This window comes from Drosophila biarmipes, chromosome 3R, assembly GCF_025231255.1.
Source record: "Drosophila biarmipes strain raj3 chromosome 3R, RU_DBia_V1.1, whole genome shotgun sequence".
Lineage (NCBI taxonomy): Eukaryota > Metazoa > Arthropoda > Insecta > Diptera > Drosophilidae > Drosophila > Drosophila biarmipes.
In genome coordinates, this window is record NC_066616.1 from 5963514 (window position 1) to 5986215 (window position 22702).

The 22702-nt window shown below is 43.4% G+C and overlaps 1 protein-coding gene and 1 long non-coding RNA gene across 4 annotated transcripts; both read right to left on the reverse strand.

Annotated features, from left to right (window-relative positions):
* Window positions 1-4260: 4260 nt before the first annotated feature.
* LOC127011509 (uncharacterized) lies at window positions 4261-7275 on the reverse strand. Of its 2 annotated transcripts, none has more exons than XR_007764502.1 (3): window positions 6002-7275; window positions 4885-5244; window positions 4261-4826 (listed from the first exon to the last, which is right to left on the reverse strand). It is a non-coding gene; the product is annotated as an uncharacterized LOC127011509 (long non-coding RNA). The 2 variants fall into 2 exon arrangements; XR_007764501.1 differs by having other exon boundaries at window positions 4885-5328.
* A 1456-nt stretch (window positions 7276-8731) lies between these two features.
* On the reverse strand, window positions 8732-22478 carry LOC108027265 (homeotic protein antennapedia). Of its 2 annotated transcripts, XM_017098639.3 has the most exons (4): window positions 21839-22478; window positions 21374-21412; window positions 21037-21250; window positions 8732-10988 (listed from the first exon to the last, which is right to left on the reverse strand). In XM_017098639.3, exons 1-4 carry the CDS (start codon window positions 22463-22465, stop codon window positions 10738-10740), a joined length of 1131 nt encoding a protein of 376 aa, XP_016954128.1. In that variant the 5' UTR covers window positions 22466-22478; the 3' UTR covers window positions 8732-10737. The 2 variants fall into 2 exon arrangements, with proteins under 2 accessions (XP_016954128.1, XP_016954130.1); XM_017098641.3 differs by lacking the exon at window positions 21374-21412.
* Window positions 22479-22702: the final 224 nt, after the last annotated feature.

Sequence of the window (22702 nt, forward strand, 5' to 3'; positions counted from 1 at the left end):
TATCAAGTTGATGCCCCAACTTTTACCACATTTTGTCCATGCGCAGACACATTATCAAGCGACTTCCTTTGGTGGCGCTCAAAAGCGTCGCTTTTAATTACTCCAATCAAAATATTCCTTTTTCTTCGGCCTCACCGAGGAGTTGGTCTCTGTTAATCTGCGTTTGGCTCGGGTTTGTCTTTTTGCATTCCCATTTCACTCCGTAATTTGCCACAATTAACGACTGATCGGCAATTAAAGTTGCATTACCAGCGACGGGCTTGGAGTCCCGAGCGGCACCTGCGGATTGGCTGGGAGCGTGGATAATGAATTCCGTGGTCCGTCCGATCCATCAGTTGGCCGGCCATATATGTGGTGGGTCGTGATTGCCTCTGATTGCTGCTGCAGCATCAAAAACGAGTTAAGGCCACCGCCGAGTATTTGGTATTTGGTGGGCTTTTCGCAGTTTCTAATGATGATGACGGAGCCGCTGGCCTCGTCGGATGTCGTCAAACTCGCTGTTCACCAAATGAAGGAGTGGAGGTCAAATCTACGCCCATTTGGCCTAAGATCAGATGATCTTAAGGAGTGGACTTACTGCCGGTTAGTGCAAAAATTTTGTGCATCCCCTCCATTATGTATACATTTTGAAACCACTAGTGATTTTTGGACAAAAATCAAAGCAATTTTTGGACTTTATTAAATTTAAATTAAGAGTGAAATATTAGAAAACAAAAGAAAATAAACAAAAATTTTGATCCATGGACCCCATTTCATCCAAAAAATTAAAAAACGTTGTATATTTTACCTCTAATTGTTTGAAATTAAGGATGCAGATAAAGGATCTTTAAAGTTGCCCTTAATTTGAAAATCTCCAGCAAATCCTCAACTTTATACAATCAAAAAAGGTTATTCTCTGATTAAGTAAACCTTTAGAACAATTAGGGCAGCCGAAGGTCTTAGCAACTAAGACCGATTCCTCCTTTTACCTTTAATTTTAAGCTTTTGGCTATTGTTCACATAAATAAAAGATACAATTTCAAAATAATTGTAACTGACTATTGCAAATTAAATTAATGTTAATAGTAATACATTTTTAAAAATTAAATTGAACCGACATATTTTTCGACAATCCCTAATCCTCTGCTGCGGTTTCACCCCAACAGATTCTGTTCGAGTTTTAAAGACCGCGTTAAGTTTAGTTTTCCCTTCTTGGCAACCACGTGTTGCTGTCCCCACTTAGCATATTAAAAAGTGAGCTCACCCTGCGGCAAATCCCGTATGCAACTCCTTTGCAGGCAGCCAAGATTTATGGAATTTAATTTCCTGAGCTGCCTCCTGCCCGTCCGGCCGTGGAAAGCGGATTCTTGTTGGGTTTTATAGGGGGCCTGTGGGGGCGTCGGCAGTGTAAACAACGATGCAACGGATGCGTGGCCATGTGAAGAGTGACACGTAATATTTGCAGCAAGCCACGGGCTGCTGCCACTTCTGCTGCTGTCGGCACATCTGCAGTCGCCGCAAATGTAAAACTGAGGAAAACGGAAAATGAGGAATGGCCCCGCCAGCAGGACGACCCAATAACATTAGGCCAACGCCAGTGGCAGTGTTACCAACTGTTACCTGGGGAGGAGGTTCGGCAAGGGCCAGGGATCAGGGGAGGGATGGGCTGCTCTCGGCCGGAAGACAGTGAGAGTGAAAGTGCGCCTAGGCAGGTCGCGACGGCAGGCAAATTTCATGCAGCATTGCGTGACAGGCAGCGACTCAGCGTGGCAGGGTAAAAGTGTGCCTGGAAGCGGCAGGACATCGTTTCTACACTGCGGGAAAACTGGGAGATTGCTGATGTCAACAGGGTAACTAAACTTTGTATTACTACTGTAACCAATTTGCTGAAGGTATACTAACCAGTATTACAAATAAATAAAATTAGTGACATTTAAAATGGTAATATATTTTTTTAAAATTTTTAGTAATCTCCACTCTATTATTTGTTTTTAAAATATTTTTTTGTTTACTACGCTTTGAGTTTCAATTTAGACCATAGAATTCTCTTTATTAATCCTATCATAAAACGGTCTAGGAAGATTTTCCTAACTAACTCTGCAAAATTCATTGTTGACCAACTGGGCGCACCTACTTGGAAATGTAGCTAAAACTCATCATAAAATATTTAAAAAACATATGAGTGTTGTTCCCCCACTTTTCTCTCCCTGCACTGCCACTGTCGTTGTCCTTGCTGTCGTCCCCTCCTCGTTAATGCCACACACAAAGGGAAGGAGTTGCGAGGACGGGGGAAGAAAGGGCAGGGCAGGGCGAAGCAGGCGAATAATATATGAGTGCACTCACTCAAACTGACTAAATTCCCTGTCCCACTCCCCGGGTTCTCCTCAGTTGCCCCACCTCAACAGGCAGCCCCACTAAAAAACCGAACCGAACCGAAAAATGTTTGCTCTTGATCGATTGCCGCTGAACCGTAGCGGAGGCAACGCACGCGTAACAAATGCAATCCTCCTTAAAAGCAGAAATGTGTCACACGTTGGCAATACACTCCGCCCGGGGCAGCCCCCGACCCCGCAGGCTCGAAGACCCTCCAATAATGGCTGAATCCTTTCAGTGCAACTCCTCGACTCCGCCACCCTTTCCTTGTTTTTCTCCCCATTGTCGCCGTTGTTGCTGATGTGTCCTGGCAGATCCTTTTGTTGGCCTTTTACTGTAAACTTTTTGTCCTGAGCTTTTGTTCCTCAAGCTTTCTGCTCAGCTTCCTCTGGTTGTGCGGAAAACAAAGATAAATTGGTTAATTTCCCCACCCCGCCCAGTCAGACATCAATCGATGTTCCTGTCTCCATCTTGCTCCCGCGAACGCCGTCTCCCTCACTCCCTGGTAATGGACTTGACTGAGCTTACGCATTATTCTATTTCCCAGGATATTTTCTCTGTTTTTTTTTTGACTTTGTTTCATTTTCTTGGGCTCTTGAGAAGGACACTGAATTAGTTAGCCCATTGGCAGTTAGACTAGCTAGGGTGGTAGCGGGAAGATATTTGATTGAGATACAATTAAAATATATTCTTTGCTTCCATCAGGAAACGAATAAAAACGAAGTATACAAAAATTGTAAAACAGTTTTAATTTTAAAGCAAACGCAACTACCTCAGATTTAAAATGGTTTTATAAAGCATGTATATTATTACTTGCTGACAAAACTCTGTACAAAATAGCAAATCCATTGCCTTAACGTTTTTTGAATACATCTTTGGACGATTTTTAAAAGTGAACTTCTGAATGCTTCTTATTCGCTATCCATCCCCTAGTCCTAATGCATTGACTGGTGAATAGAAGAAGTCGAGACTGTGATAATTAAAAGTCAATGTCTTAATGATTTGGAGGATAAGTATCAATGAGCTGCAAGGTGCGAGATGTATTACAAACCATAATCGTTGTTATTTAAGATGGCAATTCGTCACTGAGATACCAGAAAATAAGAAGGAAAACTTCAAAAAGCAGCGTAAATTCAGCCAGCCAAATGTCGGCGATATAATGTGGATATCTCTCATAATATAAATGCCGAGCACCTCGATTTCAACATGTCCCTATCCATAATCGAGGGTTTCCCGAAATCAGCTACCGTTGGTCTTTCTGGTTCCTGAATCTGCCCTGCACAACTCCTCGATCCTACAGCCCACCTCCTAGAACAAAAAGCGGGCAGGAAAAACACAGAAAGCGAAACGAAAACTGAAATACGGCTGCATCATTAAATTTAATATGATACTCATTTAATGAAATTGTTGCCGATTTGTTTTGAAAATACACGCGCTCGCTCCGCACTCCCGCTCTTCCCCCTTTCCCGGGAAACCCCTCCGCTCCTTGGAGCTTGACGCCTCCTCCGAAGGAATACAGTGAGGGCGGTAAGTCCGTGCCCCTCCTTTCCCCTCCGCGCAACCCTGGGGCCAGGCTTCAGCTCCAGAAACAGAATCAGTTTTTGTTTCGGTGCCCCTGCTCGTGCCAAATGCGGGCGGCGGCTTGGGGCGGGGCTGGGAGAGTGCAATATTGCGAACATGGCCGGATAATGACGACAACGCCATAGCCATTGACGCCGACGTGGGTTCGAAAGGAAGTATGCACTGGCCGCAGGCTGAGGACGGGTGAGAAAGGCGGGAAGGATAGGTACAGTGCCACTTACTCACTTTAGCAAAAAATATCGTTAGCTATTGCAAGGAGTCCTTATACAATACCTTTCATCGAAAAGCAGTCGTTCTTCTAGTAGATTTTAATTTACAAATTAACAATTTGTGAGACAATAATTTATATTTATTATATTTTTTTTTTTAAATCTCCCGAACCGTCGATACAAAAATGTATTTGGAATATTCAAAAGATAATATATTTTGTCACATTTATCTGTTATTTTATTCAACCTTCCGCAAATTTCTTCCAGTGCTTTCTGGGATCGCATTTAGTGGCAAAAATCATTCTAATGACAGCAGAACGTAAAAAGCTCTGAAAGTGTTAAGTGGTTCCTCATTAAACTTTATGTACTGCCCTGCTCTCCGCCGGTTCTTCGGTTCGGTTCGGTTCGGTCTGGTTTGGTTCCGTTGGGCTCAGCCCGCTCCTGTCCCGCTCCTCGAAGTGGGTTTGTGTGCGGGGGCGGGGGTGGTTCTGGGGGACGAGGCTTAAACGATTGCCCGACCAGCGTCATTAGCACTTTTAACCGCATATTAAATTTAGTAAAGCCTTGATTAATGGGTTCGCACTTCATTTTTGTGCATTTGACCGGCTCCGAGTTCCTGTTTCCCTATCGGCATCTGTATCTGGGGCTCTTCCAACCCACGCGAACGCTCCTGCTACCGAAAATCTTATCTTTCAATGAGTCGCTGAGACAAATGACACGTGATTTTATTTGATTTACTTACATCTGCAGCTCAATTTTCAGTTTGACTTCTGGTGAGTCGAGTATCTCGCTCTCCGCTTTTTGTCGCTGGCCTTTCTTATGGCCAACAGTTCCAGATACAGTTACAGATACAGTTCCCTGCTTCTTCATTCGGGCCATTATCCGAAATGATTCGATCATTAGCGACGTCGTTCCTGGTCGCAGTCGGGATTGTTGTGTTCTTTCGGCATTACGGGTAATTACTGGAATGTTGTGACAACATTTCCCTGCCTTGTCTTCAAATTACTTAATTTTAATGGCCAGCCATATCGCACGAAAAGATTGAGACGTATAGGGAAATTTATGCACTCTGTTTAAGGCGGTAAGCTTCTTTCCGTCCTGTCTAATAAACTCAACAGTTGGTGGCGGTAATTGAAATCGAAAACTCAATCAGATGGTGTTGAAAATGAAGCATTTCTTTAAGGATCTGATAAATACAAACGATGGCGAATGTACTTATTAAAGTATTTTAATGTGTCTTTAAGACCCATAAATAATAATGTAGTATTTATTAGACATCCTTTTTAAGTTTTATTTTTATAAACTTCTATTGAGCCCTTCATTTATTTACGAATAAAAAACAAGATTAGTGCAACAAGGATCTAACAAGACCAATCCATTCAAACATTTAAATAAACGTGATTATTACTTTGCAAGTGAAGCTCAAAAACTCGTTCTTCAAAATCGTAGATCATATAAATATTTGTTGTAATTTATTGTGTAACACAAATTTTGTAGTAATCACAAAGTAATATATTTTTATTAAATTTCTATCATATATGAAAATTTTTACAGCCAATTAATTTTAAAATATTTTACAACATGTTTATGCATGTTATGCTTCATAAAAGCTAAACAAAATAAAAAGATAGTAAAGTGAGCGAAAGCCTTCCGAATTTGTGCTTCAATTATTTAAATATGAATATAGTTTTATTTTTAAATAATCAGTTGCATAATGTTTAACATTTTGGAGAGTTGGTCGGTGTTTGCCAGTAGTACAACATTTTGTTTCCGTTCCGCCGGCGGCAAGTGCACACCGACTCTATCGGATCGCCGGCAAATGGTGGCCCCTACAACAAACACATCGCCCTCACACTCACACTCGCACAACAGCAACAATAGGAGCTGTCAAAACGGCGGCCATATTGAAAGTCAGTCAAGTATTTCGAAACCCGGGGGCGGAGCCAATCGACGCGCATGCGCATGCGCATGGGGCAAGTGCGGGTGCGAGCGAGGCGACAAGTGTGTGCGTAGAGTGCGTCGCGCTTGGAGCGGCCATGCCACCGATACTCCCGTGTCGCTGTGTGCTGGGTAAGATGGTGTGGTGCGGAGCGTTCGCCCTTCGACGTCGCATGCGCATCGCACGGCAGAAAAGGAGGAACTGCCCAGGTCCGCTAGAGGACCCGGGTTCAGGACCGGGCCGCGCGTTTTCGAACTCGAATTCGAGCTCGAAGCCTCGGTGGTGTGGCTGCGCTCTCCCGCTCAGGTAGCTGTCGCTGTATTGGTGCCCGCTGCACTGGTAGTGGTGCGATCTCCGAATTTTCGCAGTTCGAACTCGTCTTCGAATTCGGCTCAAAACCGGACTTGAATTCGGCGTTCGGTTGGGGCCCATAACTGGTTTGCTCCGGGCCCAGTTTACCTGCCTGCTGTTCGGGCATCTCTGCACCTGTATCCGTATCTCTGCATCTGTGAGCGTGCTGGGTCCAAATGCGACTCCAATACGCCCGGCATAACCACTGCACTCGGTTAGGCGGTTGCCCGAATCGCTTTTTGGGAGTTAATATTCTATTAGGAGCTCATTTGGCTGATTGCCAGCCAGGATGTGTTATGGGTTTTTGCGCAATTGAAATCGGCACTGGCAATTGGAGTTTGTTTTCCACTTCTAATTATCGACCAGTCGCCCTTCCAATGATTTATGTGCCTTGATGGATCGACGGATCGATGGCCGATCGATTGATGGATTGTGTGAACCCGGTCTCCGAGCACTTGTCCGCTCGCTTCGCACTGTCTTCATTATTAGCTCGAGTGGCATCTTTCTGACATCTTGCTTTGTTTCCTACAAATTCTCAACCGGTCTCAATTTGCTTTCCGTAATTAATGATTTATCCCATTTTTTTTGTGTTGTCTTAATTCCAGCGAAGTGATTATTGATAGTTTCTCCATCGCACTCACTCGATCCGAAAGTGTGAGATGTCTTAAGTGACTTGGTATCCATCTCGGATTGGCCCTAGGCAGATGGCTCGATCATTGAATGTTGCAGTTTGCTCGTTTACAGATGGCGGGGGTTACTGGTATATTAAATATCAGACATTTATGTTACATCATTATTATTGGACTATAGTTTTTGATCGAAGAGCTTTGTGTTCATTAATTAAAATCCTTAGTTATTCGATTCATCCAATTTTCTTTAAAGTTATTGGAATAACTTGCTTAATCATTCAAGAATTCTTTGTCAATGAAATTTAAAATCAGAAAACAAAAAATAAACATTTAATACAAACCTATAGACATCATAGTTAATGAACATTGTAAAATGGAAATAAAAATCAAAATAACATTTTTGAAGAGGTAAAACTTGTGAAATTGCGATTTTAAATTTAATAAAAATTGGTTAAAATAAGTTAATAAATTTTATATGATACAATTTAAGATATGTGTTTAATTAGCTATTGATCTTATTAAATAATAAACACTTTACACTTTAATTATTAATATTTAGATCTTACACTTATTTTCCATCTCACACTTGTTTGTGACATCTTTTACGGCCATATTCTGCCAACTTATAATCCTGTGCTAGCTTATGGATAATTTAGCCGAAATTACAAATCAGTCCCTCGAAAATATCTCTGTAATAAGGCATTCAACTCATTATCACACCCCATCGAATAAGAGGTCCACAGCATAGGTGCGTACACTTTCAAAGCTAGATCTCTACATTCTGTGGGCTAGGTAGAATTCATAATGAAAATTCTATTTGAGGGCCAAATGGGAACCATTTTAATTAACTTCATCAGACCGAAAACCAAATAGGAACTCAAACTTGGCAGAAAATCTTGTGGGAATGGATGCGTCTTCTCGATGTCGCTGATTCGGCCATGGAAATGGAATATGCACATTCGCATCCGTGAGTCCAAATTGGCAGCTGCTCAAATCCCAGGCTATTTATGTCAACTAGGGATGCGCTGTGATTGCGGCAAACACAACGGCGAGAATGCCGGCATCTATTGCATTAGCTGTGCAGTTTGAAAACTCAAAATTCCAGACTCTGCCTGAATTATTCATGCCATTCTGTGACACAAACGTGAGCACATTCACTGAATTTCGCGATTACAAATGGCCGGCGATTATGCGAACAATGAGAATTCAATTTGTTTGAGCGCCTGGCTCGGGTTGAGTCAAGTTAAGGCCAGTTTATGCGGGTGGAGCAGCTGCTGATCGTGGTCTTTGGGTCCGGGGCTCAGGTGTCTGGGCTGGCCATTGGCCAGAGCTTTGTTAATGCCACTTGATTAATCGCTTATTATGATGTCAGATTAATAAGATCGTTTTCAGAAGTGGTCCGTGTTCGAGGCCTGCAAAAAGCGAATGTTTAGTGAATGATTCCACGTGAAATTGTTATTTCAATTCAGCGCTTACCCTCTGACATAATCAGTGGCCTTAGGAAATCCCATTCATGTCATTATTGCACAATGGAAGTCACTGAAAATACAAGGAATTATCAACTGAAGACTGAAATATTCATGTTTTGAAACACTTATCTTACCATTCAAAAGATCCGCATTCTTTGGCCCACTAAAAGAAAAGCCCATGCCAGTAAAACCTCCATCAGATTAAATTTTTAAATACTATATTTTTATTATAAATATTACAAATAAAAACAAAATCTCATTTGTAATTTAATTATAATTTTCTTTATGCTTTTTGCTTTGCCTGCAGCCCGCCCACTGCATTCTCCATCCATCTTGTTTACACTAAAGTTTAAATTTTATTTACAACAAATTGTTTAGCTTCCACATTTCGTTTCAATTTCGCACAAATGTTTGGGTGTATTTAATGTTTTTGTTTCGTTTCAAATATATATATTTTTATCAACGCCTTCGAATTTTGTTTCTTGTGAATCTCTACATTCTATGTTTATGTGTTTTCCAATTTTTTTTAATTTTCTGAATTGAAACTTAAATTAATAGTTTCTTACAGAATGAGGCCGAAAGTTACGTATCTGGATTGAGTTGAATTTTGCTCTCAAGGTTCTTCTAGCCAATACATTGTAAAGATTTTACGAGTTCTTTTGACTATTTTCTTCTATTGCAAATCACAAATCCTTTCACCTTGGATTGGGAATCGGTTTGGGAGGGGAAGGGTTTTCTGGGGAATTTACAAACGAAACGCTCTATAAAGATACATGTTTTATAAGAGGCTTGTTTAATTATATATATCTACATATAAACATATGATGCTTTATAGTTTTCCTTCCCGACCTTTTATCTCTTTCTCCTTCGTTCCTTTGACTTTGGTATATGGATTTCCACAGATGGCGTGGAAATTGAGTTTGAGTTACGTACATACATTTAATTAGTTGTTAGGCGAATATTCATATAGAAATCGTTCGGTTCTGCTTTCAAAAGAGTTCTCTACATCCTCGTATAATAATGCATTTCAATTTACTACTTTACAGGGTTCTTGCACGAATTCATTATTTATACATATTCTTTGTGTTCGTCTGTTAACAATTTATATTCTTCCTCGCCATTGACAATTCATATATTTTTATGCATTTCGGTATACTTTATATCCTTTTCGACCTAATTCGAATTTTATGTTTGCAAGAACTTAAAATTGCACAAAAAATTAAGAGTATAAAAAATACAGAAAAGGCGGCTCTTTTAACCGAAAGTTGAGGAGCTCTCAAATTTGTTAAGATTAAATTTCCACTTGAGAGTTTTATAATGTGTAGTTGCCGAATTTTTACATCTATTATTTTGAAATGTTGCCAATCCTTTGCGATTTCTTTCTATTTATTTTTATTTTTTATTGTATGAGTAAAACGTTTTGTTTACTTTAAGCAACGTTCCTCTGCGATTTTGGTATTTCTTTGTCTAAATTTGCGACATTCACTTAGGGCAAAGTTTTCTATTATCGTGTTCAGTGTTACGAAATATTTATGGGTTTCTCGAACCAACATGCAATGGATTTTGACGCCACTTGGTTTTTTAGATTTTTATTTGTCTTTATTTTATACTTTTGTGCTAGGATTGCTACAAACATTGATTTAGTTTAATGTTTATGTTTTAGGTTTAGGGTTTATGCAGGGGTGTATATATAAGTTAATCGTACAGTACTTATGACGCGTAAGAACTAATGTTATCGTGTATATAGTATATATGCTTCATATATATTTATTAATATATAACGCCTTGCCTTTAGCTTTACTTGGTATCATGTATAGTTATCCATATATTTATGTGTATATATATGCATTATAGTTAAATATAGCTTATTTAGATCTGAGGTCACATGAGTTGGTTTTGTTTGAGTTTTACGCTTTACTTGTATCTTTATCGTAATCGCTATCTTTACGTTTATCTTATTTCGCTTTCTCCACTTGCCATTCGTGTACAATTAAATAATAAGTAGAAAATAATAACAATTAACTAAGTTGTAGGTAGAGTTCTCAGCTCTGCTCTTTGTTTAGTTTAGTTCACGCGAAGTCAACGGGTTGGATAGGTAATAGATAGTCCTCTGGGATCGAAGTAAATTCATTGGCGCTCTCCGAACTAACGTAAATTGTATTTAGATAGAAATTTCATTTAACTGGTGAGGCTCCGTCGGACTCGGTCTACTGCGGACTGTTGGGTGGCGTGATCTCGTCGCCCTCGCCTCCGGATCCCGGCTCGCCCTTCGTCTTGTTCTCCTTCTTCCACTTCATGCGCCGGTTCTGGAACCAAATCTTTATCTGGCGCTCCGTGAGGCACAGGGCGTGGGCGATCTCGATCCTCCGCCGACGGGTCAAGTAGCGGTTGAAGTGGAACTCTTTCTCCAGCTCCAGGGTCTGGTACCGGGTGTACGTCTGCCTTCCGCGCTTGCGTTCTGTTGGTTCCGAAGAAATAAAACAATTTTCACAATTAAAATCAATGCAACGCTTGACCGGCCACCAAATCAACAACAAATTCTACTATGACTACAGGTCCACTACGGTGCACACAACAACAAGAGCTGGATAAAGAATATATATAAATATATATGTGTATTCGGTGTTTTGTATCTTTGTTCTCTTTCTCCCGGACAATCGGATGAGGACTGAGGGTCCGGGATTGGGGGAACTCAAAACCACATGGAGCAAGGCGCTGAGGCTCTGAAACTGAGGCTGATTAAAAGACAACCTTACCGAATTCGGATATTTGTACTTGTCAAAAAAAGAGAGAAAAAAGCAGGGCCCACAACAGGTCTGTGACGAGGGGCCTCCTCTCTGTCGGCCATCCCGATAGGAGCTCTGGGTTTAATTTTCAAGTCATACCCTTTCCAAGGGTCGAACGACTTGGAGAGTCAAAAGGATTTTAAAAGAATTGTAAAAATGCTACACTTACGTTTAGCAACAACGGCTCGATAGCTTTGTTCCAGAAGTGTAAAACCAAAATAGGTAACATTAGACTAGTAAAATTAGAAATTTTACCTTACTTTAAATGCAAAAAAGATTATTTGGTTTTTTAATAATAATTACATATTCGTTTTGGTAAGGGCATCCACCTGTCGATTATACACCCATTATGGCTTCACTTGTGGATTAAGCTCGGCGGAGATTTCATGGACATCAAGCGGCGAGCAGACAAGGTAACTAATTATGCCCCAATGCGGTCTGTCCGCTCGCCTTTCCGTCCGTCCATATCTTTGTCCGTAAAGCAGAAAGGTATCATGCCTGTGATTCAGGCAAGTGCAGTTCACCTTCGAGCCCGGCACAGTCCCCCTGAACTCCTTCCCCTCGGACGGTAGCAGGGCATAACTGTAAAATAATTCGGCATAATTACGAGGGCTGCCCTCTCCCCACTCGAAACCGCTCCATTTCGAAAGCAACCAACCAAATGAGTTCGGCGCCTAATGACACTTACTATAATTATAATTTCGGTAATGACAAAAAAAGAGCCCAGTGAAAACGTCGGGAAAAATATGTCAAATATAATACGCAGCAGCAAATATTATAATTGTCAATGGCGAAGGCAGGTAATTGAAATGGGTTGCTAGCGTGAGAAGCCATTTTCGGGTGGAGTTTTCCCGGCCATTTCTTGGGTGTATTTCTCTGTTTCTTTTTTAGGGCTTGGAAAATGTCCGGCCGGAAATTGGAAGGCGGCCACAGCAGCATTGGCATTGCGGTGGCTTTTGACCAACCACGCCAAGCGGCAATCAGTGGAGGTCCCCCACCCCAAAAAGCCAGCCCCGAGGTGGGCAGTCTTAACTATTTTTTAATAACATCTTCAGCATTTGTCTTGCTCAACTCGCTATTCCAATTTTTTCTTTTTTAATATTTCACGTATTTTGTGTCTTCCATCTCTGGCTCGAGGTCATTACATCATAAGCTCTTTTATGTATTTTGTTTCCGAAGTTTTTTGTGTTTTTTGCGGCATCCATTAAGGCGCGCGAATCCAAACCATATAGAACCGGAGGAGGGGTGGCTATATGGAGGGGACCCAGCACAGCGGTGGTCAGAGCAGCTACCTTCTTTTAAATGACACGGCTGATGCCATGTCTATAACCCGAGGCGTTCGCATTTAATCATCATCAGTTAGACGAGTCGCTGCGCCGGCAAAAAATCTTGAAAGATTTGTGGCAAAAAGCGTGCGTGGTCATCCCCCTCGGCGTCCGCGCCCATCCTCCTGCAGTCTGCGAAGAATCCGTGGGGGAAGTCCAAAGAGTTGAGTATTAGGAGCGGATTAAGAGCGGAATAAATGCGCTGGACTTTCACCCGGGATGATGGATAGCAAAAAGGGAGAGGTACGCTTTTTCCAAAAATAGCTTTATAGAGATGTGTGCCTATAGGAATACTATAAAGTGTCACTGGTATATCTAGTAACTGCTGTACACGTTCTGAAGAAAGCCTTCCCAACCTCGCTGTCGTGCTACTCGACTCAATTAATTTGATTTAAGTGATGTTAAACTAATTAAAATCCTAAAAAGGCCAGTCATTAGCACTCATTTTTCAAATCAAACAGAGAAATTTTTCCATAACCACTGCCGCAGTTCCCATCTGATTACCACTTATTCTTTCTCCGGTACACATCCAGCACATTTCCATTTCCATTTGCATTTCCACTCCCCTTTGACGTAACAGAAGCTCTTGCTGATAATTAGCCGCACAAAGCTGTATGCCTGCCCTCATGCATTGCAAATAAATGATTATTTTAATTGACGAAAACACCTACAAGTTTCGCATAGAAGACTGGGATATCTTGAAAATAAACATAGTCTGTGGCGAGGTTTTCGAGGGGCTGGGGGCGTGCATTGGCAATTTAAGAGCGGGCGCTCTCTGAAATTCGTTTTTAATGATGCCTTTGCACATTTCATGTTGCCATCACTCAAAAAGCGAAAAATCATACCGAGAAGGAGAGGCCGAGAAGAAATACTTGTTTTTCTTAGATACTTTCAGGCGTGCGTTGATCAGTTGGGCGCCCTTCCTGGACAGGAGCTTCGAATTGAGCGCTGGGAAATTATTATAAACGCATTAATGGCGCTGTGAGCAAGGGAAGCGGGGAGCAGGGGCAAAGTGGAGCCCAAGGTATCAGCAACAGAAATATAATAAAGGTGAAACAATTAATTTGAAAAGAGTAGCGATACATGTGAAGTACCAACGGCAAGACCTCTGCGGCCCCCGCTCCCTGCCACGCCCCCGCCCCTCGCCGGGCAGTACACCTAAAGTGGCTGAGTGGTTGACTGACGCAGCGAGTGGACCGGGGGCATTAATGCTTTTGATATGAAAGCGTATTGTAATTAAATTGCGATTAGGCCACCATTTTAACCATTTTACTCGTTTATTACACTGCTCCGGCTCCATAATGGATTTTATTTCATTTTCTTCCCCTGTCAGCCCCTCCCCTCCCCGCACACACAATTACATTAGTGCTGTTGCCGTATGTGTGTCGGTTAACGTTTAAAGGAAATCGTTAAAATAATTGCCGGCCACATTTTATGGAATTCGTTGAAGCAGGAAAAAATTAAAAAGCATTATTTAATAGCTCGAAAAAATTCTATTCTTTAATGCCCATCATGAATTATTATATTGGCAGAGATTGCTTTTTCATCGGGCGCGACACACGCCGAGCGGAACTAAAACAAGGGCCAGCATTGTGCGGGGAAGCTGGGGAAAATGCGAAGTGAATTTCAAGGTGGGGAGATCTGGAAAATAATCGGATTCTGTGATTCTGGTCCTGGTGGCGCATCTACATTGGCTTTAGTGAAATAAATAATGACCCTTTAATATAAACACTTAGTTATTTCCTAAATGGAACGAATTCTCGGGCCAATCTGCATTAACTATAAACTTTTTATAGGAAAACTTTTTGCAACTACTGCGGATAACCTCCAAAATAGATGACTTGCCCCGGGTTAAGGCCATATCCATGCGCAACTGCAGCTGGGTGGTCGCCGCAGCAGCCGCAGTTATCTTGGCCAAAAAGCCGCTCGTCATGCAACAAATACAAAAGTGCATTTAGCAGCAAGCAAAACGAAACGCAAACAAGTGCAAGCCAGCGAGCAAAAAAGGCTCACATCAAATGCGAGTAAATGTTTTTTTAATTGCGGAAATTACAGACAGACGCGAGCCGCCGCAACAAAAGCTGGAAAATTATTATTATTTATGATCGCAAGTTGATAAATTTTTCACCCAGCTGAAGAGTGTTCGTGTGTGGCATTTTGTAGAAAAGAGGAGGCAAATACCGCAGGTTGATGTCACTCTGTTCTGCGCGCTGTTCTGGTGTGAATCTGCCAACTCATTCGATGAATTTGTGCAAAATAAACAGCGGGTTGGGCAGGGCGACGGGGGAAACTGAAGTGGGTGCCCGGTTCCAGCCAAAAGTTTTCCTCCCATTTGGTTGTTTTGCATATTTGACGTATTTGCCGTCGCAAACTTTCCGCTTGGTGTTTTCACAACCTTTGGGGAGTTGTCCGAAAGGAACGGAAGGAGCAGGAATAAAACAACACGAAAACCTTTTTGAGGTTTGGTGTCTTCGACTGCACTGCCAGCCGTGGCCTTTTGGCCCTTTCATTTTTTAATTAAGTCCAAGAGTGTTCGTTTTCATTTTCCGAGGTAAGAGTAACAATTAAATATGGCCGTTGACCATTTGATCATTTGTTGGCAGTCTTTTTTTAATTTTCATCTGGCTGCCCTTTTCCAGCTGGCCATAATCTCGGGAGACTCGACGGCGTTTTTAATTTGGGACCTGTTAAGCACTTAAGAGGGTTAAAAATCGACAAAAGTTGACAAAAAATGGATCCCACAATCCAGGGAAGAGCGGAAAGGATCGCCAAGGAGTTGGCTTGGGGCTTGTAAATGCATTCATTTGAAGCAGAAGAGGTCGGGGGCTTCAACTTTATTTAGTTATCGTTTAAACAAAAGCAAAACGCGCCGGAGGGGAAAGCGGGGAAAACTATGCGCGCCATCTGATTGTTGTTGCGGGCTCTTCCTTCTTTCGGTCGCTCCGCTTTCTTACCACCGCTTTGGTGCTCTACACCGGGAAAAATATAACGGACAAATTGGTTTTAGAATTTGAAAGTCACAGTGGTGGAAAAATAATACAACGAATTATGAAGCAACTGAACATAACCTTTTTTGATTTAAATAAAACTTATCAATTCTAAGTTCTATTATTATTTTTAAAATTTAGGTAGATGAACTTGTTGATTTAACTATTAAAATACAAAAAAAATTTGCTGAAAGAGATCTTAATTTCAATAATTGATATGCTCTCGTAGGCCTAGACCATTTTTCGCAGTGCATGACCTCCATTCCCCCATTTTGGATCTCTGTGGCCATGGCTACCCATGTCAAAATATTTGACAGCTGACTAAGACACGCTATGCGAGGGACGCGGGAGAGAGCAGGCGCTTAGTCAAGTCAGGCTCGTATCAAGTATCCCTGAGCAGCCGAAACTTCTCTCCCTCCCTCGCGCTCACTCTCTTTCCTTCTCGCCGTCTCGCTTCCTCCAATGGCCGCTGGCTGGCAGCCATTGAAACATGTGGCTGACGTTGACGACGTCGACGTCGACAGCGGCAGAGGGAGAGAGGGCAGAGAGCAAGGGACGCTGGTGAGGAAACCAGAGCGGAAGTCCTCCTTCAGAGGGGAAAAGCCTTGAGCCTGGGTAACGACAACTATAATGAAAGCAAATTACGGGATAACATCTCAAAGTAAGGCTAGTTTGAGTTTGACGAACCAAATTGAATTGCTTTTAGGGCGCAAAGTTACACTAACTGATAATATCTGCTGACGTTAAAATTAAAAGTAAATTAATAATAAATTGAGCTATGATGAAAAAAATAAGGTCAAGTTGTTGTTTATATAAATGTATTATTTTTGAATTATAGTGTACTTTATTTTTAAGTCTGGGAACTATTATATCCATTCAAATTGAATATATTTTGATGGTATATTTTGGGGAATTCTACCCTACTTTAAAGAATAAACGCAGCAGTGACTCCAAGGGTTCCTTTGCCTTCACCCGAAGTACTTAAATTACCATTAGTTTTAATTGATATAATTGAAGAAAGCATCCAAAGGCGACTTGCTGTTCCCCAAGTCCTTTGCATAACCTCAAATTAATAATTCCTAACTAGTTTCGGATGTTCCTGCGCTCTCATCATGCCACCAGATACATTTTTAAGGAATCCCAAACGCCGAAACGCGGTCCACAGGAAGCCCAAAGGTTGGCGAGGGACGGCGGGAGAGCTTCCTCACTTCATTGCTGCATGAATAATATTCGTAATTTGTCAAAAGGTTGGCCAAATCCCAAAATACAAAAACAGCAGCGGCCCGAGCAGAAGATGAAGAAAAAATGGAATCCGAAAACAGAGCTGCGATTGAGCCACAAGGCCCCGGACGCCTCTGTCATGTCCAAAACTGACCCATCTCCGAGTGCTGGGCCCCCAAGGACCTTTGGCGAGCTGTTGCCATTACTTTGCGCTCCTCAGCTGGCCGCAAAACCCAGGGGCGGGGGCGTGGGCGTGGGCGTGGAGAAGGGGTGGCTCTGCCGAAATAAAAGCGAAATTTCCTCTTCGCATTTGCTGCGCTTTATTAAACTTTTCCACCCAGCGCCGCAGAGTGTTTGCGTGTGTTTGTGGGTTGGAAATCCCCAAAGTTCCTGTGTCATTTTTTGTGCTTCACGTTGCTCAAATTTTTTGACAGTCCCTGTCAGAGGGGTGCGTTCTTCTATACGCACTTGTGCCTGGGTATATATTTAGAAAAATCTTCACGCATTTGGCAAATTATCTTTTGATCCGCCCGCTTAAGTTGCCAGCGGCAAAAAAACCGAATAAGTTAAGGTAGCGCGAATCGAACTAATAAATACCCAGTAAGACGTACATCTTCAAGCTAATGTTGTGCCGTTTTTAAACAAGATGTAAAATATTCTTCATGACAACTTCAAGGTGTAGTAATGCTTCTCTAAACTAAACTTGCATTCAAAAATCTCTTGCTAAAGCGCATTTTCAGAGTACCAAACATCCTTGGAGCCGCACAAGTACCTATAGGGTAAGAAAATCCCGCAGGGTGGCAGAGGAAAATACGTTAACACAATTTCACTTTGGGTGGACACATCTAAGCCGGGCCAATCGTCCGCCTAAGTAGTTGTCCTCCGCCCACCGCCCGCTGTCGCTCTTGTGCCATCGAAAAGTAGTTTGCGCGCAAATCCTCAAGTTAAGCAAAACTCTCCAGGACATTAAGTGCAGCGCCAACAGACAACAAAGTCCAGGGATGGCAAAGTTTCCGCCCGTCCCGCTCTCCTCAGAGCGCTGGCAACTGCCAAACGGATGATGGCCGGGATCAACGTTTTACCAAAGCCGGGGCAAAAGTTTTTCCAGCAGACAACGTGCAACTTTTTGGCCAGCGAGAAGTTCTTTTCATTGTCTTGAACCCCACTGACAGCTTCCGAGGGAGCGGAGTGGAGGCTGTCGCTTATAATGCGCACAATGAAGTGCACTTTTCCCACTCGCCTCCGGCTGCCGGCTGCCCAGAATTGAAAAGTGCTCAGCTTTGGCTCCGCCGGCATAAATATTTCCATTTTGTGTAAGCGAGAGCTTTCCCGGGCAATCTGAGTGAATCACAACGAGCGCCTCTGACAGCGGCAATAAAAAATGCATTTCTAAGGGCAACAAGCCGCGGCTGAGGTGAGCAGTAAGGGGGGCTCTAACATAAAATGGGAAATATTTTAAGATACCTATCTAAACCAAATACAGCACTTTATTGCTATTTACTCCTTATTTAAACCCCAACATTATGCGACACTTATTCTCCGTGTGTAAGTGGGCACAGAGCAGGCCAGGCAAACACTTGTTGCAAGAATTTGTTGACTGTCGCTTAAATTTATGACCCCAAAACTCGAGGACCGCAAAAAGAGCCAGCAGCATCCAAAGGATTCGGCTTGGACTGCAAGTTTCGCCCCCCAACTCACCAGCAAATTATCAAAAGGCAGCAAGATAAAGGGGGCAAGTGGGGGAAATCGAGTTGAACTTGGTAAATATCAAAACAACATTAAGGCAGGAGAGCCGACTGAGGGGCCAAAAGGGCCTCCAAGCCCCATTGTGCCGACTGCCATCCATGAGTTACAACTTAATTGAAACGGAGTTTAGTTTTCCCCACACTTTTTACCTCGAAAGACCCCGCGAAGAGAGTCTTCTCGCCTTGCCCAGTCACGATCGGAACCTTTGTGGCACCTTTATCTTTTTATTTGTTCGCCTCAGTTGTTGCCTAATGCACGCTTGAAAAATGTCCAGGCGTTAAGTAGTTGCAATCGTGTTACAGTGGATGGGTTGAGATATAGGTGGTGTTCTTGGAGGCCACGTATGACTTAGAATTGTGGTAGCTTTGGGATGTTGGATGTAATATTCAAAGTGGTAAAAGTCTGTGTTACTGGATTATATGTTTTAATAAAATGCAAACGACCAAACCTGAGTTGGCCCAACCCTCAATGTTCTTAGATCTCTACTCCCTGGCCCCAGGCCCTTGGGCGATTTTCGATTATTTGTCCCACTGTCGCCGACTATTTATGGGCTATGCAAAATGCAGCCTGCTTGGGCGAAGAGGACCGTGCTGGCGAGGCAAAAACCTAAGCAGAAATAAACTCGTATGCATTTAATCATCGTAACTTAAGCTCGGGGATCATGTTGTGGCACAGTGAGAATGCCGCAGTTGCCGCCGCGGGAGATGCGGACCGGGCTCTGGGCCAACTCCAGCTTTAATTCCCCAGCCATAGCCCCTCCCCCATCCTCTCTGACCGCTTCATTTTTAATAAAGAAAAGAAGCAAGAAATCCAAAAGTATATAATAAGAGAAAAGAGGGGAACTTCGTGTCACCGTGGCCTGGTGGTGCCTTCCCTCTCTTTATTTTTTGAGGCGCGTTTTTTTTTGCACCGCCGCAGAGGCGTAGGGGGAGGGGATTAAGACGACGGAGTGGCCACTATGAATGGAGCCTCGGCGTGTTCTGGAGATTAATAAATTGATGGCATCCATTGCACATAACGTGTAACTAATGGCGCCCATCAATTCTGCTTTACATCTCAATCTGGCTTTGGCGAAAAAATACGGCCGGCAACAAACAAAAAACCACAACATCCACGGATGGGGAGCGGATGGGGCAGCTCCTTGGATTTGGTAATGACCCGGGAGCAGGTCAGCTGGCGGCGAGGAGAAAAAGGACCGACCACTTGAGGCCTGCTCTCACTTTCTCCGGGGAAATATGAAAGTGAAATGCCAGCGGAATTCTATATTTGGAAAGGACTCGCCTCCTTGTGCGTACACCAATTTCCCTCGAAAGGCGGGCAAAACACCATCCCCACTTATGCAACATCCTTTGAGTCCAGAGCCGAACCACATGCAGTCTGTGTGCTCTACTTTCCAGCTCTCATTAGTTACGCCTCGGGTTTTTGGCAAACCTTTTTCTGACAGGACCCGGGTCTATTGTCGATTTGCATTAGCTGGCAGGACCGCCTTCTGTGCTCGGACCCGTTGGACAAGCGTAACCCAAGGGGCACCTCTTCCGCCACCTCTTTCATCTGCCTGCATTCATCGATTGTGGGATTTCGGAAATTCGCAAATTTGAACGAATGTCAGGTATCGGTCTGTCTCCTGCAGATGGATTACGGCCCATGTCGGGCAATTGGCCAGGGCAATAAAGTGAAATTGCCCTGACGTGCCAAGGTCGTAGTCGATTTGTTTCGAGCCGAAACCAAATGCACAGAGTCTTGGCAGAGCCAGTTTACTCAGCATTTTGGAATTAATTTAAATAAATTTAACGGGCTTATGAGATAAACAGAATTTAAAAGCAATCAATAAAAGGTAGTGACACAAAAAGCATATTAAGCAATTTAAATATTTTGTAATGCATTTTTGAGAAATTTAACCTAGTATCACTTCTAACTTTGCCTTAAAATATACAACTTGTTTTCAGTATTAATGTGATCAAAAAGAATGTCAGATTTTCAAAATGTTGTAGGTAATTTACCTAATATTATTTTTAACTTTGCCTTTAAAATATAAAATGTATTTCCTTGTAGTTAAAGGTGGTAAATTAAAGGCAACATTTTTTCAACCTGTTTTCGGTATTAATGTGATCAAAGGGAAGTCACATTTTGAACATACACTGCTTGATCACTTATCTACATCTTACATTTTACATTTACCTTACATACATAAATACTAGCCTACACACTGCTTTCAAACGGAAAAACCACTGCTTTACGTTCGAAATTCGAGGTTCGCTGTAAAAGTTGCAAGGGCTTATCTGTAAGTATGTAGCTCTTGTCGTGTATGCACATTACGTTTCTAAGGGAACTACGATCAACTCTTTACGGGGACTAACTACTGCAACCCACTACGATAAGAAGAAGAAAAATTCCACTTAATACGTTTCGTGGAATTGTCGATCACTTTCCTTGACACTTACCAAACTGACTTCGCATCCAGGGATACAGTGGAGACGGCATCCCAGAGGACTGCGAGTTCGGGTTTTGGGAAGGGGGCGTGTGCTGGCCAGGATGTCCTTGGTGCATCTGAGGAGGACCCTGGCCCTGGTGCATCATTCCTTGGGGCGGTGCGCCCACCGGCGGAACTCCCGCCTGCTGCTGGTACATGCCCATGTTGTGGTGGTTCTGATGGACCTGCGAGGGGGATTATGCGGATTAGTGATGCAGAGTCGTTGGAGATGGGGCTTCCCGCCACTGGGAGGGGTTAGTCCTAGCGGGTGTGGAAGTGGGTGGCAAGCGAATGTGATCTAGGCTTACCTCTGTCACGTCGGGAACTCCCACGTCCGTGTAGCCCAACTGCGGGTGCGAGCAGCGAAAGCGGAGGTGAAAAAGATGGGAGAAGCGTTAGGTGGTTGCGAGATATGCGGGTGGGGCAAGGAGCTCTACATATGGTTATGGTTTTGAGAAAATGCTTAAATAACTACTTACTAACTTACAATTAACCTTAGTATCAAAAGTACTAAAATAACGTATTCAGTAAAGCAAGTTAGCTTGAAATTTGATCTGAAACTAATGAGAACGCCATTTATGAATCATAATCGTACGATAGAATTGGAGAAAATAATATTTGACGATACAAATCAAATGATACGCGATTATACATTAAAATGTGGGCGTGTGTAGTTGTTAGTATCTATTTCCACGTGTTAAGGTGTCTTAATCAGGATCTATAATCCATCTAAACTACCCTAGGAGTATTGCAAATATAAGACCCCTTCTCACCTGCGCCTGCGGATGGCCCATGTGGTGGGGCAGCGTCATCTGGGCGTTCATGTGGTGGCCGGACATCTGATCCACCAGCGGGGGCGAGCCGCCCTCGGGCACCATGCCCAGCCCGCCGACGGCCGCCTGCAACTTGCAGCTGGCGTAGACGACGGGCTGCTGTTGCTGCTGCTGCGGATGTGTCACCTGTTGCGTCACCTGCGGCAGTTGCTGCTGCAGTTGCTGCTGCGGGGCCTGCTGCGCCTGCTGCTGCTGCTGGTTCTGCGGGGGCTGTTGCTGCTGCTGCTGTTGCTGCTGTGGCACCCCCAGCTGACCGTTGGTCTGCGCCTGGGGCATGACCCCGCCCACCTGGCTGGAGGGGCTGTCCGGGCGGGAGTAGACCTGGTGCTGCTGCTGCTGCTGGTCCATCCCCTGGCCGTTGTAGTAGGGCATGCGGTCGTAGGGCGGGAAGCGCGGGTAGGGCATGTTGCCCTGGTGATTCGCGTTCTGGCTGTAGTGGTGCATCTGCTGGGCGTCCAGGTCGGTGACCCCGTTGCCCGGGTAGTGGCCATGGTGCATGTCCGCCCCCATGTACGTGTTGGTGAAGTACGAGGTCATGCTCTCGCAGTTGTTTGTACTCATCGTCATCGTGGCAGCTTCCTCAGCGTCCGCTGATCCCGCCGCGAGTCCTGATCCTGGAGTGAACGTGATCGTGACTGTGACTCTGCTTAGTGGCTAGTGACTGTGGTGCTCCTGCCTCCCTGTCTCCGTGCTTTTAGCTACTTTCCTTATATACAAAGTAAACTGGAACGAGGGAAACCGGGGTCTTAGTACTTGAAGGATTGAAAAACATAAGGGTTTTGATCTCTAATTACATAGCATAAG